At 50.6% G+C, this 16,407-nt stretch overlaps 1 protein-coding gene across 2 annotated transcripts in view; it reads left to right on the forward strand.

Annotated features, from left to right (window-relative positions):
• Positions 1-16,407, forward strand: part of LOC129707803 (palmitoyltransferase ZDHHC3-like) — a 51,717-nt gene that overhangs the window by 32,467 nt on the left and 2,843 nt on the right. Inside the window, exon 7 of one of the 2 annotated variants that reach the window (XM_055653159.1) lies at positions 606-5,003. The exons of the other annotated variant lie outside the window; for it this stretch is intronic. Coding sequence (XP_055509134.1) covers positions 606-764 — 159 coding nt within the window. The 3' untranslated portion in view covers positions 765-5,003. Of the gene's footprint in view, positions 1-605; positions 5,004-16,407 lie in introns of those variants that run through there. 2 annotated transcript variants of the gene reach the window in all.

A 16,407-nucleotide genomic window follows, 5' to 3' on the forward strand; every position in this document is an offset into this window, starting at 1 on the left:
CCTCCCCTCTGAGATGTACCGAGTGCTGAGGGGAGGTCTCCACACTGCTGTCAACACACCACCCATTGGACATGTGTAGGAAGGAACTACAGATGTTGGTTTAAACTGAGGGTAGACATGAAAAACTGGAGTGACTCAGCGGGTCAGACAGCATCTCTGGAGAAAAGGAATAGGTGATGTTTCGGGTTGAGACCCTTCTTTAGACCCCTGAAAACTGTGTTCAATCACCAATTTTCAGTAGAATGGTTGTCCATTTGAAACTCCAGACGAAGGGAAAGTCTGAAGAAGGGTCTCGACCCGAAACGCCACCTATTTCTTTTCTCCAGAGATGCGGTGACCCATTGAGTTCCTGCAGCTTTTCGTGTTTATCTGGTGAAGGCATGTTGGATGAAGTCTGTGCGACTGACTGGTGGAGTGTCCTGGCCAAGGGGGTGGGGGGGCAGCAGGGAGAATGGGCAAGGAGGGCAGAGCCAACAACTCATTGTATAAATGGAACATTAATCCAGTGTACAAACAAAGCATAATTGTTCTGTGAAAGGGGGTAAATGAGACCGGCTCCCCAGCTCAGACCTGCTTGATTTAAGCTGTTCTATTTCTGTTTCCAGGGAATAGAACAGTTGAAAAAGGAAGAGAGAAGATGGGCTAAAAAAACAAAGTGGATGAATTTGAAAGCCGTGTTTGGTCATCCATTTTCAGTAGAATGGCTGAGTCCATTTGCAACTCCAGACCAAGGAAAGGTCGACCCCTACCAGTATGTGGTCTGAGCCAGCAATCCAATTCAAACTCGGTACCTAATGAAAGTACAATATTCCTGTTGTAATTTGCTTCATAAGTTATCCACAAGACTGTATCCTTTCTGGTGGCGAAAAACCTGTGCGAGGAAAGTTTGAATTATGATGAACTATGGTTCAATGTCGGCAGTCTGCTGGGCCAATGAAGCTAGCACAGACTCGTCTCCCAGCTCCTGGGATAATGTGCGGCAGACTGCCGGCGGCTAGACACTGCAGGTGTGGCCATGACATTAAAATTAAGAATATCTCAGAAATTCTAGTGGATAAAACTGTTCAACATTGGCATCCTAACATTGCAAGCTGCTGTCACAATAACATCTGAAAATTATTTCTCAGTCTTGTTTTCTTTTACTTCTATCCGTCATGCTTGTCACAGTGGCTGAGGCTTGGACTGGTCTGTCATCAGCACGTGTTTTACTCTTGGGGGTCACGGCCAAGACCAGCAAAGGCCCATGTGCTCCAACCGGGATCAACGGCAACTCACCCCCATCTGTGTCCGTTTGTTCCATGGTTCTCATGTAGAAGCAAAGAACTGCAGATGCTGGTTAATACACAAAAGGACACAAAGTGCTGGAGGAACTCAGCGGGCCAGGCAGCATCTCTGGAGAACATGGATAAGTGACGTTTCAGGTCTGAAGAAGGGTCTTGATCTGAAATGTCACCCATCCATGTTCTCCAGAGATGCTGCCTGACCCACTGAGTTACTCCAGCATTTTGTGTCCATGTTCAGTGTAAACCAGCACCTGCAGTTCCTTCCTACACATGTAGTGTGTAGCACCTGTAGCCAGGTGCTGGCTGCCTGTAGTCACTGTGGGCCGCCTGCTCCCCTACACCACCACCCCCACTTGTAGTCTGGCCACCTGTACCCCCTTCACCTTTACATCTGGGACGCCTGTAGTGCAGTGCCGACCGCCTGTAGACCAGGGATGAACTGGTGTGAAGAGCAAAACCTGTAGCCCTTGGCCACCTGATATCGGACAGTCTGTGTGCTTTGTTTACATTTGAACACTACAGGTTTACACAATGACCCCCTCACCAGTCTGTCCTCACACTCCTCTCCTGTCTGTGAGCAGATCTGAGCACACGTTCTTGCTGTAAAACTCTCCCCTACTGCAACCCTGCTCAGTCCTGTACACATTTACGTGACGTTTGCAGAATTCTAAACACTACAGGCAGTTTCTATTTGAGCAATGGTTTTAAAGTGTTTTGTTTAAAGTCTTTCAGTTTCCTGTGAGGCCCTTTCCTCATGTTCTCAGGCCCTTGCTGCCGTGGGCGACCAGATCTCCTCCCACCCCATGGGTCTGGTCTTGACCAGTCCAGTGCATTTGTGCCCTGATTACCAAGACGGGTCCGTCGCTGCCAGAGTGGGAAACGGCCAAACGTGTTGTTCAGTCTGTCTCTGGTCCATTGTAATCTGGAACATCAAGCTTAGGCTTGAGAGGGAGGCCATGGTTTCCAGCGCAGTGGCTTTGACGTCGCTGCCTGTCCCTGCACTGTTCCCTCTCTCTGACCAGCACTGCGGGAGACAGAGAAACATAGACAATAGGTGCAGGAGTAGGCCATTCAGCCCTTCGAGGCGGCACCCCCATTCAATGTGATCATGGCTGATCATCCATAATCAGTACCCCGTTCCTGCTTTTCCCCCATATCCCCTGATTCCGTTAGCCCGGAGCTGAATCTAACTGTGGGACAATGGGGATGGGAAATGAAAGCTGCCTCTCCGTTCACGACGACTTGTCCGTGGTGTTGTTCACGCCACAGATCATTAACGGTTAAAGTGAAAGTTTGTGGGACATGGAAGGGAAGAGGAATGAAGGACGGGCAGGGGGTGAAGGATGAGGTTGGGCAGTGGCACAGTCTACATCCCAGCGAGGGTCTTGTCACAGAGTCACACAGCACGGAAACAGGTCCTTCAGCCCACACTGGCCAACATGTCCCAGCTATACTAGTCCCACCTGCCCACCCCAGCTAACATGCCCCATCTACACTAGTCCCACACTGACCAACATGCCCCATCTACGCTAGTCCCACACCGACCAACATGCCCCATCTACACTAGTCCCACACCGACCAACATGCCCCATATACACTCGTCTCACACCGACCAACATATAATCAAATAACAATTACAGCACGGAAACAGGCCATCTCGGCCCTTCTAGTCCGTGCCGAACACTTACTCTCGCCTAGTCCCATCTACCTGCACTCAGACCATAACCCTCCATTCTTTTCCCGTCCATATACCTATCCAATTTATTTTTAAATGATAAAATCGAACCTGCCTCCACCACTTCCACTGGAAGCTCATTCCACACAGCTACCACTCTCTGAGTAAAGAATTCCCCCCTCATGTTACCCCTAAACTTTTGTCCCTTAATTCTCAGGTCATGTCCTCTTGTTTGAATCTTCCCTACTCTCAATAGGAAAAGCTTGTCCACGTCAACTCTGTCTATCCCTTTCATCATTTTAAAGACCTCTATCAAGTCCCCCCCTTAACCTTCTGCGCTCCAAAGAATAAAGACCTAACTTGTTCAACCTTTCTCTGTAACTTAGGTGCTGAAACCCAGGCAACATTCTAGTAAATCTCCTCTACTCTCTATTTTGTTGACATCTTTCCTATAATTTGGCGACCATGCCCCAGCTACACTAATCCCACCTGCCCACACCGACCAACATGCCCCATCTACACTAGCCCCACACTGACCAATATGCCCCATCTACACTCGCCCCACACCGACCAACAAGCCCCATCTATACTAGTTCCACATCGACCAACAAGTCACAGCTATACTAATCCCACCTGTCTGCATTTGGCCCATATCCCTCTAAACCTGTCCTATCCATGTACCTGTCCAAGTCACAGCCTGAGCCACGGTGACTGGTGCTGGGGTCACTCTGGGCAGTGGATGGAGGTGGTTCCGAGTGGCAACGGCCACTGTATCCGGCTGGCTCTGGACATTCCCTGAGACCGTGGCAGTGAGGTTGTGTTTGATGCTTCTTTGCCCTGACCACTGGAACGGTCACTGATGCAGCTGTGATACAGAGAGGCAGGGCCAATGTAGGCAGTACTGACACAAGGAGTACTAATGAGGGCAGTACTAATGCGGGCAGTACTGATATAGGGAGTACTAATGCAGGCAGTACCAATGCGGGCAGTACTGATACAGGCAGTACTAATGCAGGCAGTACTAATGCGGGCAGTACTGATACAGGCAGTGCTAATGTGGGCAGTACTGATACAGGCAGTACTAATGCAGGCAGTACCAATGCGGGCAGTACTGATACAGGGAGTACTAATGCAGGCAGTACCGATGCGGGCAGTACTGATACAGGCAGTAGTAATGCGGGCAGTACTGATGCAGGCAGTACTAATGCAGGCAGTACTAATGCGGGCAGTACTGATACAGGGAGTACTAATGCGGGCAATAGTTGCAGGGAGTACTAATGTGGGCAGTACTGATACAGGGAGTACTAATGTGGGCAGTACTGTTGCAGGGAGCATTGATGCAGGGAGCACTAATGCAGGGAGCACTAATGCGGGCAGTACAGATGCAGCTGTGATGCAGGAACTACTGATACAGCTGTGACATGGCATTGGCACATATGTTGGAGAGGGGGGTCAAACAAGTTGAGCTAATAGACGAGAGGAACCTGGTTTAGTGAATGTCGACTGATCGAGTTTTTTTCCACTGCACGATAATCTGTGGGTAGCAAAGACTGACGGGGTTGTAACTGAGTTTTGGAATTCCAGAAATGGGTTAGTGGTGAAATGGTGTGATCTTAGTGTGGTTTAATCAATGAGTAAAACGAGCAATTATGATTGATTTCAAAAGGATAGGTTGAAAGTTATATGTAGACTCTGCGGCTCTGGGATAATGAAGTGTAATGCCTGTTCAGTTTACTCCAGCCGATTGCCTTTGTCAATTCAAGCAAATTAAACGACTTAATTTTAGACTTTCTACTTTATTCCTTTCAACTATCAACACAATTAACAAACTTATTTTCAGGTTTTCTGTTTATATTACAGCATTGCCAAAAACTATTCTCTCTTTATTTCTGGTGATGGCGGGGAAGGGGCAAGAGTACATTTTTAAGCATGCGTATTTAACCTGGGGTTTGGAACGATTATGTTTTGTGTTTGTCGAAACAATCTGAATTGTGTGAGAAATCTGGGTGCTATATGGAATAATCAAATAAAGCATTTTCCAACAACTCTGTGCAGTGTTTGCATTGACTATTGTCACGTGGGTTAAGGTCATGTCCATTCGCCATTGGTGATGTTCTGAAGATGTAGGGTTTGAGTAAGTGAATCAGAAAGTGTTTTGGACATCTCACGGCATTGTTGCGGTTGAGTTACCAGTTTGAGTATCTGATCCATATTAATAGCATGGAAACAGGCCCTTTAGACCAACTTGCCCACACCAACCAACATGTCCCAGCTACGCTAGTCCTAGGTTTGGCTCATCTTTATACTTATAAAACTCTGATTTTGGATGTGTATTTATTTGTGTGTAATCACATCTTCGTGAAAAAACGACACGGTAACGGTAAAATGTTTACATATTCCAGTAGATATTTCCCCCATGGGGTCCAAAATCGCCTTATCTGAAAATATCATGCTTTATTTCTCGAGTTATTACTAAAAAATGTTCAAAAATCTGACAAAACTTTGAATTTAAACACGACTGTCTTTCGCTGATGACGTCACAATGGGTCTGCGTGCCTTCTTCCTCGCGCTGCAAGTGACGTCACCTCCCCAACACTCCTTCCTCCCACCGTTATTCAAAAGATGCAGTCGGAGATGAAGTCGGGCCCTGGACTAAAGACCAAAGATCATAGCTGAAGACTGCGGCGGACCTACTCGCGGTCCTTTGGTTGACACTTGCCCACCTGCTCGCCGTCATGCATCGTGGCGATGTTGCTGCTGCTCTCTGTCTCTGCCCCCTGGCCTCTGTCTCTGGCCCTGCCCTCTCTACCCCCCTCCCTCTCCAGCTGCGCCTGTGAGTTGGGTGCTACGCGTGTGGATAGGGCGGGGATGGGGTAAAAGGAGCAAATAAATAATATTAATACAAGATCAAGGCGGGTGATTAGTGTGTGTGATGCTGCAGGCCCCCCCCCCCCCCCCCCCCCACACACAACTGGGCGTTGAGACGGGACCCAACAGGTCCCACTTGGTCTAGTATCCTCTAAACCAGAGGTGGGGAACCTTTTTATGTTGGAATGCCGCATTAAGTTAGCTGTAATCTAATAAGGCAGCATCCAAGAAACTTCAATTAGATATACTTCACGCCATTTATCTTGAAAGTTGTTGAAGAAATCTATTCCTCGTGTTCTATTAAAATAATAAAAGACGAACATAAAACATATTAATAAAAATAAAAGGGAGAAAAAAATGCAACCGTTTGTTAAAGTATACAACGGGATTATAGATCACTAACACAAATGGGCAGAGAAACTTTGTGTTGCACTTTGGTAGGTGGAATATAATGGGAAAGTCTACAATTAATGACATGGCCCATAACAGCATTGATGTACAGAGGGATCTTGTGTCCAAGTGACAACACAAAGAGGCTAGGAGAATGGGGTTGAGAGGGAGAGATAGATCAGACATGCTTGCTTTCAAAATAGTGTTTGTCAAATGTAGCAAAAATGGAATCATGAAATTCTTACTTCAGGCAGCATGACACCGTAAAGACAATCAACAAATAAATGTTCAATAAATTAGACCACCATGTGTCGGGGCATTGAGTACAAGTATCAGGAAGTCATGATGCAGCTTTAAACTTTAGCCAGGCTGCATTTGCAGTTGTCACTCATTACAGGGAGGATGTTGCGGCGTTGGACAGCGTGCCGAGCAGATTCCCCAGAGTTACAGTATATGGTTTACCTGGAGTAGAGGGTCTTAATTACAGGAAGAGGTTGGATTGTTTTGTCTGGAACGCCAGAGGTTGGGAGGAGAACTGACAGAAATATATAAAATGAATGGAGGGATAGATGAGGTAGACATTCAGAACTTTCCCAGGATGGAAATGTCAAAGAGCAGAGGGCATAGCTGTAAGGTGAGTGGGGCAAAGTTTAAGAGATGTGCGGGCTGGTGTGGTTTTTACAGTGGGTACCTGGAACTAGTGTGAACGGGTGATCGATGGTTGGCGTGGACTTTTTGGGCTGTTTCTATGCTGTAATATCCAAACTAATCTAAGACCCCTGGTCATCTGACACCAGCCCCGGCTCCACAAACACAGGAACAGGCCCAAATAACCTACAAACCCACACGTCTGTGAGCTGTTGGAAGAAACCAGAGTTGGTAAGATTTTAGAATCTGTTATAAAGAATGAGGTTTCATACCTTTGTGAGAGTGGGGAGAGGCACATGATAAAATCGGCCGGTCAACATGGTTTCGTGAAAGGTAGATCTTGCCTGACGAACCTGTTGGAATTCTTTGAGGAGGTAAATAGCAGGACAGACAAAAGAGAATCAGTAGATGTTGTTTACTTAGATTTTCATAAAGCCTTTGATAAGGTGAGGCTGCTAAGGAAGATGAGAGCCCACGGTATCAAAGGGCAGATCCCAGCGTGGATAGCAGGTTGGCTGGATGGCAGAAGACAAAGAGTGGCAATAAAGGGGGCTTTTTCTGTTTGGCTGCCAGTGACTAGCGGAGTTCCGCAGGGCTCGGAGCTGGGGCCGCTACTCTTCACGTTGTATATTAATTATTTGGACGAGAGGATTGAAGGCTTTGTGGACATGTTTGCAGATGATACAAAAATAGGTGGAGCGGCAGATAGTGTAGAGAAAGCAAGGACTCTGCAGAAGGACTTGGACAGGTTGGGAGAGTGAGCAGAGAAGTGGCAGATGGAATATAGTGTAGCAAAGTGTGGAGTCATGCATTGTGGTAGTAGGAATAAAAGCATCAACTATTTTCTAAATGGGGATAGAATAAGAAATCAGAGGTGCAAAGGGACTTGGGAATGCTGGTGCAGGATTCCCAAAAAGTCGAATTGGTAGTAAGGAAGGTGGTGAATCTGTGGAATTCATTGCCACAGAAGGCTGTGGAGGGCAAGTCAGTGGATATATTTAAGGCGGTGATAAATAGATTCTTGATTAGTCCGGGTGGCAGGGGTTATGGGGAGAAGGCAGGAGAATGGGGTTAAAAGGGAGAGATAGATCAGCCATGATTGAATGGCGGCGTAGACTTGATGGGCCGAATGGCCTGATTCTGCTTCTACAACATATGAACACCCGGAAGAAACCCATGCGGTCACGGGGAGAAGACCATGCGGTCACGGGGAGAAGATGCAAACTCCGTACAGACAGCACCCATAGTCAGGATTGAACCCGGGTCACTGGCGCTGTGAGGCAGCCGCCCGTACAGGAGCACGGTCGGTGCAGGGTCAGACTCTGGGTCACTTCACCCGGGTGTGGGTCACTACACCATGTCTCGGTCACTTTAGCAAGGTGTGGCTGGAGCCAGGGTGTGGTCACTACAGGGTCATTATGGCGTGTGGTCACTACGGTGTTGGGGTCACTAAAAGGTCTCGACCTGAAACGTCGCCCATTCCTTCTCCCTAGTGATGCTGCCTGACCCGCTGAGCTACTCCAGCATCTTGTGTCCACCTTCGATTTAAACTAGCATCTGCAGTTCCTTCCTAAACTACACGGTGTGGTCACTATGGGGTGTCACTATGAGGTCACTACAGGGTGTGGTCACTACAGGGTGTGGTCACTATGGGGTGTGGTCACTACAGGGTGAGATCACTATGGGGTGTGGTCACTATGGGGTGTGTGGTCACTACAGGGCGAGGTCACTACAGGGTGAGATCACTATGGAGTGAGGTCACTATGGGGTGTGGTCACTATGGGGTGTGGTCACTATGGGGTGTGGTCACTATGGGGTGAGGTCACTATGGGGTGTGGTCACTATGGGGTGTGGTCACTACAGGGTGAGGTCACTATGGGGTGTGGTCACTATGGGGTGTGGTCACTACAGGGCGAGGTCACTATGGGGTGTGGTCACTATGGGGTGAGGTCACTACGGGGTGAGGTCACTATGGAGTGAGGTCACTACAGGGCGAGGTCACTATGGGGTGTGGTCACTATGGGGTGAGGTCACTACGGGGTGAGGTCACTACGGAGTGAGGTCACTACAGGGTGAGATCACTATGGAGTGTGGTCACTGTGGGGTGAGGTCACTACGGGGTGTGGTCACTACAGGGCGAGGTCACTATGGGGTGAGGTCACTACAGGGTGAGATCACTATGGGGTGAGGTCACTATGGGGTGTGGTCACTATGGGGTGTGGTCACTATGGGGTGAGGTCACTATGGGGTGAGGTCACTACGGGGTGTGGTCACTACAGGGTGAGGTCACTATGGGGTGAGGTCACTACAGGGTGAGATCACTATGGGGTGAGGTCACTACGGGGTGTGGTCACTATGGGGTGAGGTCACTATGGAGTGAGGTCACTACAGGGTGAGATCACTATGGAGTGTGGTCACTGTGGGGTGAGGTCACTACGGGGTGTGGTCACTACAGGGCGAGGTCACTATGGGGTGAGGTCACTACAGGGTGAGATCACTATGGGGTGAGGTCACTATGGGGTGTGGTCACTACTATGGGGTGTGGTCACTACAGGGTGTGGTCACTACGGTGTGAGGTCACTATGGGATGAGGTCACTGGGGTGTTGTCACTATGGGGTGAGGTCACTACAGGGTGAGGTCACTACGGGGTGAGGTCACTATGGGGTGTGGTCACTATGGGGTGAGGTCACTATGGGGTGTGGTCACTGTGGGTCACTATGGGGTGTGGTCACTACAGGGTGAGGTCACTACAGGGTGAGGTCACTATGGAGTGAGGTCACTATGGGGTGTGGTCACTATGGGGTGTGGTCACTATGTGGTGTGGTCACTATGGGGTGAGGTCACTATGGGGTGTGGTCACTATGGGGTGTGGTCACTACAGGGTGAGATCACTATGGGGTGTGGTCACTATGGGGTGTGGTCACTACAGGGCGAGGTCACTATGGGGTGTGGTCACTATGGGGTGAGGTCACTACGGGGTGAGGTCACTATGGAGTGAGGTCACTACAGGGCGAGGTCACTATGGGGTGTGGTCACTATGGGGTGAGGTCACTACGGGGTGAGGTCACTACGGAGTGAGGTCACTACAGGGTGAGATCACTATGGCGTGTGGTCACTGTGGGGTGAGGTCACTACGGGGTGTGGTCACTACAGGGCGAGGTCACTATGGGGTGAGGTCACTACGGGGTGGGGTGAGGTCACTATGGGGTGTGGGTCACTATGGGGTGAGGTCACTACGGGGTGTGGTCACTATGGGGTGAGGTCACTATGGGGTGAGGTCACTAAGGGGTGAGGTCACTATGGGGTGAGGTCACTACGGGGTGTGGTCACTATGGGGTGAGGTCACTATGGAGTGAGGTCACTACAGGGTGAGATCACTATGGAGTGTGGTCACTGTGGGGTGAGGTCACTACGGGGTGTGGTCACTACAGGGCGAGGTCACTATGGGGTGAGGTCACTACAGGGTGAGATCACTATGGGGTGAGGTCACTATGGGGTGTGTGGTCACTGTGGGGTGTGGTCACTATGGGGTGTGGTCACTACAGGGTGTGGTCACTACGGTGTGAGGTCACTATGGGATGAGGTCACTGGGGTGTTGTCACTAAAGGGCGAGGTCACTACAGGGTGAGGTCACTACGGGGTGAGGTCACTATGGGGTGTGGTCACTATGGGGTGAGGTCACTATGGGGTGAGGTCACTATGGGGTGTGGTCACTATGGGGTGTGGTCACTATGGGGTGAGGTCACTATGGGGTGTGGTCACTATGGGGTGTGGTCACTATGGGGTGAGGTCACTATGGGGTGTGGTCACTATGGGGTGACTATGGTCACTATGGGGTGAGGTCACTATGGGGTGTGGTCACTGTGGGGTGAGGTCACTACAGGGTGTGGTCACTACGGTGTGAGGTCACTATGGGATGAGGTCACTGGGGTGAGGTCACTAAAGGGCGAGGTCACTAAGGGGGGTGGTCACTACGGGGTGAGGTCACTATGGGGTGTGGTCACTATGGGGTGAGGTCACTATGGGGTGAGGTCACTATGTGGTGAGGTCACTATGGGGTGTGGTCACTATAGGGTGAGGTCACTACAGGGTGTGGTCACTATGGGGTGTGGTCACTATGGGGTGTGGTCACTATGGGGTGAGGTCACTATGGGGTGAGGTCACTATGGGGTGAGGTCACTATGGGGTGAGGTCACTATGGGGTGAGGTCACTATGTGGTGAGGTCACTATGGGGTGAGGTCACTATGGGGTGTGGTCACTATGGGGTGTGGTCACTATAGGGTGTGGTCACTACAGGGTGTGGTCACTATGAGGTGTGGTCACTACAAGGTGTGGTCACTATGAGGTGTGGTCACTATGGGGTGTGGTCACTATGGGGTGTGGTCACTATGGGGTGTGGTCACTATGTCACTATGAGGGGTGAGGTCACTACAGGGTGAGGTCACTACGGGGTGAGGTCACTACAGGGTGAGGTCACTATGGGGTGAGGTCACTATGGGGTGAGGTCACTACGGAGTGAGGTCACTACGGGGTGTGGTCACTATGGGGTGTGGTCACTATGGGGTGTGGTCACTATGGGGTGTGGTCACTATGGGGTGTGGTCACTATTGGGTGTGGTCACTATGGTCACTATGGGGTGTGGTCACTATGGGGTGTGGTCACTATGGGGTGTGGTCACTATGGGGTGTGGTCACTATGGGGTGTGGTCACTATGGGGTGTGGTCACTATGGGGTGTGGTCACTATGGGGTGAGGTCACTATGGGGTGTCACTATGGGGTGAGGTCACTATGGGGTGTGGTCACTATGGGGTGAGGTCACTATGGGGTGAGGTCACTACGGTGAGGTGTGGTCACTATGGGGTGAGGTCACTACGGGGTGTGGTCACTACGGGGTGTGGTCACTACGGGGTGAGGTCACTACGGGGTGAGGTCACTACAGGGTGAGGTGTGTGGTCACTATGGGGTGAGGTCACTATGGGGTGTGGTCACTATGGGGTGTGGTCACTATGGGGTGTGGTCACTATGGGGTGTGGTCACTATGGGGTGTGGTCACTATGGGGTGTGGTCACTATGGGGTGTGGTCACTATGGGGTGTGGTCACTATGGGGTGTGGTCACTATGGGGTGTGGTCACTATGGGGTGTGGTCACTATGGGGTGTGGTCACTATGGGGTGTGGTCACTATGGGGTGAGGTCACTATGGGGTGAGGTCACTATGGGGTGTGGTCACTATGGGGTGTGGTCACTATGGGGTGTGGTCACTATGGGGTGTGGTCACTATGGGGTGTGGTCACTACGGGGTGAGGTCACTACGGGGTGTGGCACTAGGGGGTGTGGTCACTACAGGGTGTGGTCACTACGGGGTGTGGTTACTATGGGGTCTCGGCCACTTCACCAGTGTGTGTGGACTGTGGACGGAGCCAGGACACAAGTGCGGGTCCATTCGCTGCTCCTGTAAACTGACCGGACGGATTAACCCACTCCATAACAATCAAATAAAAGAGAGTTTTAGTAATATACTAGACCAAGTGCAGACCCGTTGGGTCTGCTCCCCCAACGCAGCCGTTCCCTACCCGTAGCCTCCACGGGAGACGTGGTCCTCCAACTCAAGCGGCTCAGGAATCAGCAGTGCGGCTGTTTTTAAATGACGTCTTTGAGGCGAGATGTGGGCGCCAGCAGCCGTTATGGTCGCTAGCCAGCAGGAGGCGAAAAAATGAGTGAGTGGGGGGGGAGAAGGATTTGATTAAAAAAGTGTACATAAACACGACGAAATTTAATGAGCAGTGGTTACTTGGAATGAAAAGTGAAATCTCTACCGAAATGGAAAAAATCAGGGCGTTTCTGGGTCGGGTGTTGGCGTAGCAACGAATCAAAGGCTGGCAGCCACAAGTCAGGCAGAAACACACACAGCCAGCCGGCAGCCACACAGTTTTATATATATAATAGAAGATAGATAGAAGATAGAGATAGATAGATAGATAGATAGACAGACAGACAGACAGACAGACAGACAGACAGACAGACAGACAGACAGACAGACAGACAGACAGACAGACAGACAGATAGATAGATAGATAGATAGATAGATAGACAGATATAGATAGATAGATAGATAGATAGATAGATAGATAGATAGATAGATAGATAGATAGATAGATAGATAGATAGATAGATAGATAGATAGATAGATAGATAGATAGGCCAAACGCAGGCAGGTAGGACTAGTGTAGATGGGGCATGTTGGTCGTTGTGGGTATTTAGGCGGGGGGGGGGGGGGGGGGCTGTTTCCACACTGGGTGAATTTATGACTCTCACTCAACTTTAAGAACATTTAAAGAACATTTGGACAGGCACTTGGATAGGACAGGTTTGGAAGGATATGGCCACACACGGGCAGGTGGGACTGGTGTAAATGGGGCATATTGGTCAGCATGAGCAGCTTGGGCCGCAGGGCCTGTTTTCGTTCTGTGTGATAATGTGACAACAGCATCAATGTGCAGAGAGATCTTGGGGTCCAAGTCCATAACTCCCTGAAAGTGGCAACCCCATTAGACCGAGCAGATGAAGAAGGCGTACGTTACGCTTGTCTTCATCGGTCGGGGCATTGAGTACAAGAGTCAGGAGTCATGATGCAGCTCTATAGGACTTTGGTCAGGCCGCATCTGGAGTATTGCGTGCAGTTCTGGTCGCCCCCATTACAGGAAGGATGTGGGGGCTTTGGAGATGGTGCAGACGAGGTTTACCAGAATGATGCCAGGATTAGAGGGTTTGAGCCAGACAGAGCGGTTGGACAAATGTCACCCATTACCTTCGCTCCATAGATGCTGCCTCACCCGCTGAGTTTCTCCAGCATTTTTGTCTACGTTGGACAGACTTGGTTTGTTTCCTCTGGATGCCAGAGGCTGAGGGAAGACCTGATAGAAGTGTATAAAATTCTGAGAGGCATATCTAGGGTGGACAGTCAGAATATTTTTCCCAGGTTGGAAAAATCAAAGACGTAGCAATGTGAGAGGGGCACAGTTCACAGATGCGCAGGGCATGTTTTTTTTACACAGAGGGTGGTGGGTGCCTGGAACATGCTGACAGGGGTGGTGGTGGAGGCAGATAACTAGTGGTGTCTAACACGCTTTTAGGTAGTCAAGACCAAGTGGGACCCGTTGGGCCCCGTTCCTCCAACGCAATATTCCACCACTCACTCATAGCCCCCAACTGCGCAGCTGTAAACCATCGCCGGCCGAGTTTTCTCCACCACGTCAGCAATGAAGCTGTACCTCGGTGACTGCCAATCACCACCCCCCCCCCCCCCCCCCCCCCCCCCCCCCACACTTATTATTATTAATTCAAATCGTTTGCTATGTCACTCTTCAATGGAGATGCTAAATGCATTTCGTTGTCTCTGTACTGTACACTGACAATGACAATTAAAATTGAATCTGAATCTGAATCTGACTTGAGGCGGGGGCTGTGGGGGGGACAAGCCGAGCAGCCTGGAGCCAGGGGAGGGGAAGGGAGAGGCCGAGGCCGAGGCTGCGGCCTAGTCCCTGCCACGGGTCCCGCTCCTCTCCTTCTCCGCGGTCCCAGAGCAGCAGCGCCGCCAGCCCCAGCGCCCAGGCCCCCAGCACGGCCTCGCCCCGCCCCCGGATACCGGGCCCACTGTGCACGAGCGGGGCTGACGGGCCTCCCCAAACAGCGGAGGCGCAGATGGCAAGTGGGGCGCTGTTTTAAGTTTTAAATGTCAATAACTCTGTACAATATAACATCAATCTGAACGAAACTTGGTACTGCACATCCCAGGACAATGGTGAGTAAGGTAGGTCAAAAATTGTAGCGCCATCGTGTACCTTTTTGGCAGAGTTTCCGGAACACACATGTGTACAAATAAACAAGATGAGTGTTTTAGGGATATATAGTAGACCAGGTGGGGACCCCGTTCCCCCAAGGCAATATTCCACCACTCACCCATAGCCCCCAACTGCGCAGGCACGGCTGACAGGTTCCCATTGGGATGCCAGAGATCCCCGCTGTGACGCGAGTCACGGTAACCCTCCCCCAACTGCGCAGACACGGCTGGCAAGTGGGAGCGCGACTGCAACGTTTTTAAAGTTCAAAATTGTAATAACCTGTACAATATAAGATCAATGCGAATGCATCTCACTCTCTTCAGTCCCCATTCCCCTCCTCCATTATCCTCCCTCTCCCCACCCTCCACCAACCCTCCTCTGCTTTCTCCCCTCACCCCCTCCTCTCCTCGACATCCCTCTTCCTTCCCCTATCCTCCTCCATTCCCCCATAACCCCCAGCACTCCCCCTCTTCACCATCCCTCATCTTTCCCCTCTCCTCCTCCCCTCCCCCACTCCAACCCTCACCTCTCCCTCCCTCTCCTGTCCCACCCAGTCACTAACTCCCTCCCTCCATAACCCCTCTCCCTCTATCCCCTTGCTCCCACACTCTTCACCTCACCTCTCCTCATCCCACCCCCACTCTCCATCACTTCCCTAACTTTCCCTCCCTCTCCCTCCTCACCTCCCCCCACTTTCCCCTACCTACCCACCTCCACTCACCTCCCTCCATCTCACCCCCTCCCCCCCACCTCCCCCACTCTCTCTCCTCATCTGGGTAGACAAGTTACTGTGAGGATGGGAGAGAGGAGTCTGTGAGTGAGGCGGGAGAGGCCACGGTGCAGGAAGGGCCGTCGCCGTCCTGGCCGTGGCGTTGACTGACAGGATAGGAAACCAATCCGCGCATACTCGGTATTTAAGATTTATTAAACCTTAATAAGTTTTAAAATATATACCATCGATCGGAACAAAACTTGTTGCACTTGCAGCACAGGGGAATGGTGAGTAAAGTGGCGAAAAATCGTAGCGCTATCGTGTACCGTTTTTGCGAGCATAGAAAAATCACGCAAACCGGAAGAGCAGCAAATCAGAGTTTTATCTATGTATAGAAGGGAAGAAGATAGATAAATACAGAAGATAGATAGATAGATGTACAGATAGAAGATAGATAGATGTAGATATGCAGGAAATGGAAGAATATGAATTATAATGGGACAGATCAGCATTGTTCTTGGCATCATGTTCGGTACATTGTGGGCTGAAGGGCCTGCTCCTGTGCTGTACTGTTCTATGTTCAGTTCCCTTGTTAACCTGCCTCAGTCTCAGTCTGTCTGTTCACTGTTTCACTTTCTTTGCTTTTGCCTTTTTAACTAACTTTGCCTCTTTCCTCTTCCAACGCTGCAACCTGTCTCGGACTACAGATGCTGCTCCATCAGTCTATTCAGAAACTTTCACTGATACTGGCCTTTGCTGCTCCAGGTACCGTGTCTGCATGAGCCCCACTCGCTCCGTTGCACCCCTCAGACACAGGGTGTCCCTCCCCCCACACCAGTGTGTCCCTCCCCTCCCCCCGCACCAAACCCTCACCACCAGGGTGTCACAACGGTGCCCCACTCACTCTGTGTCCCTCTGCACCTTGTCAGTCTCTCGTCATTGCCTCTCCCCAACCACACTGGGGGCTCTGTGACCCCCGGGCCTGTGGA

This window comes from Leucoraja erinacea, chromosome 2, assembly GCF_028641065.1.
Source record: "Leucoraja erinacea ecotype New England chromosome 2, Leri_hhj_1, whole genome shotgun sequence".
NCBI lineage: Eukaryota > Metazoa > Chordata > Chondrichthyes > Rajiformes > Rajidae > Leucoraja > Leucoraja erinaceus.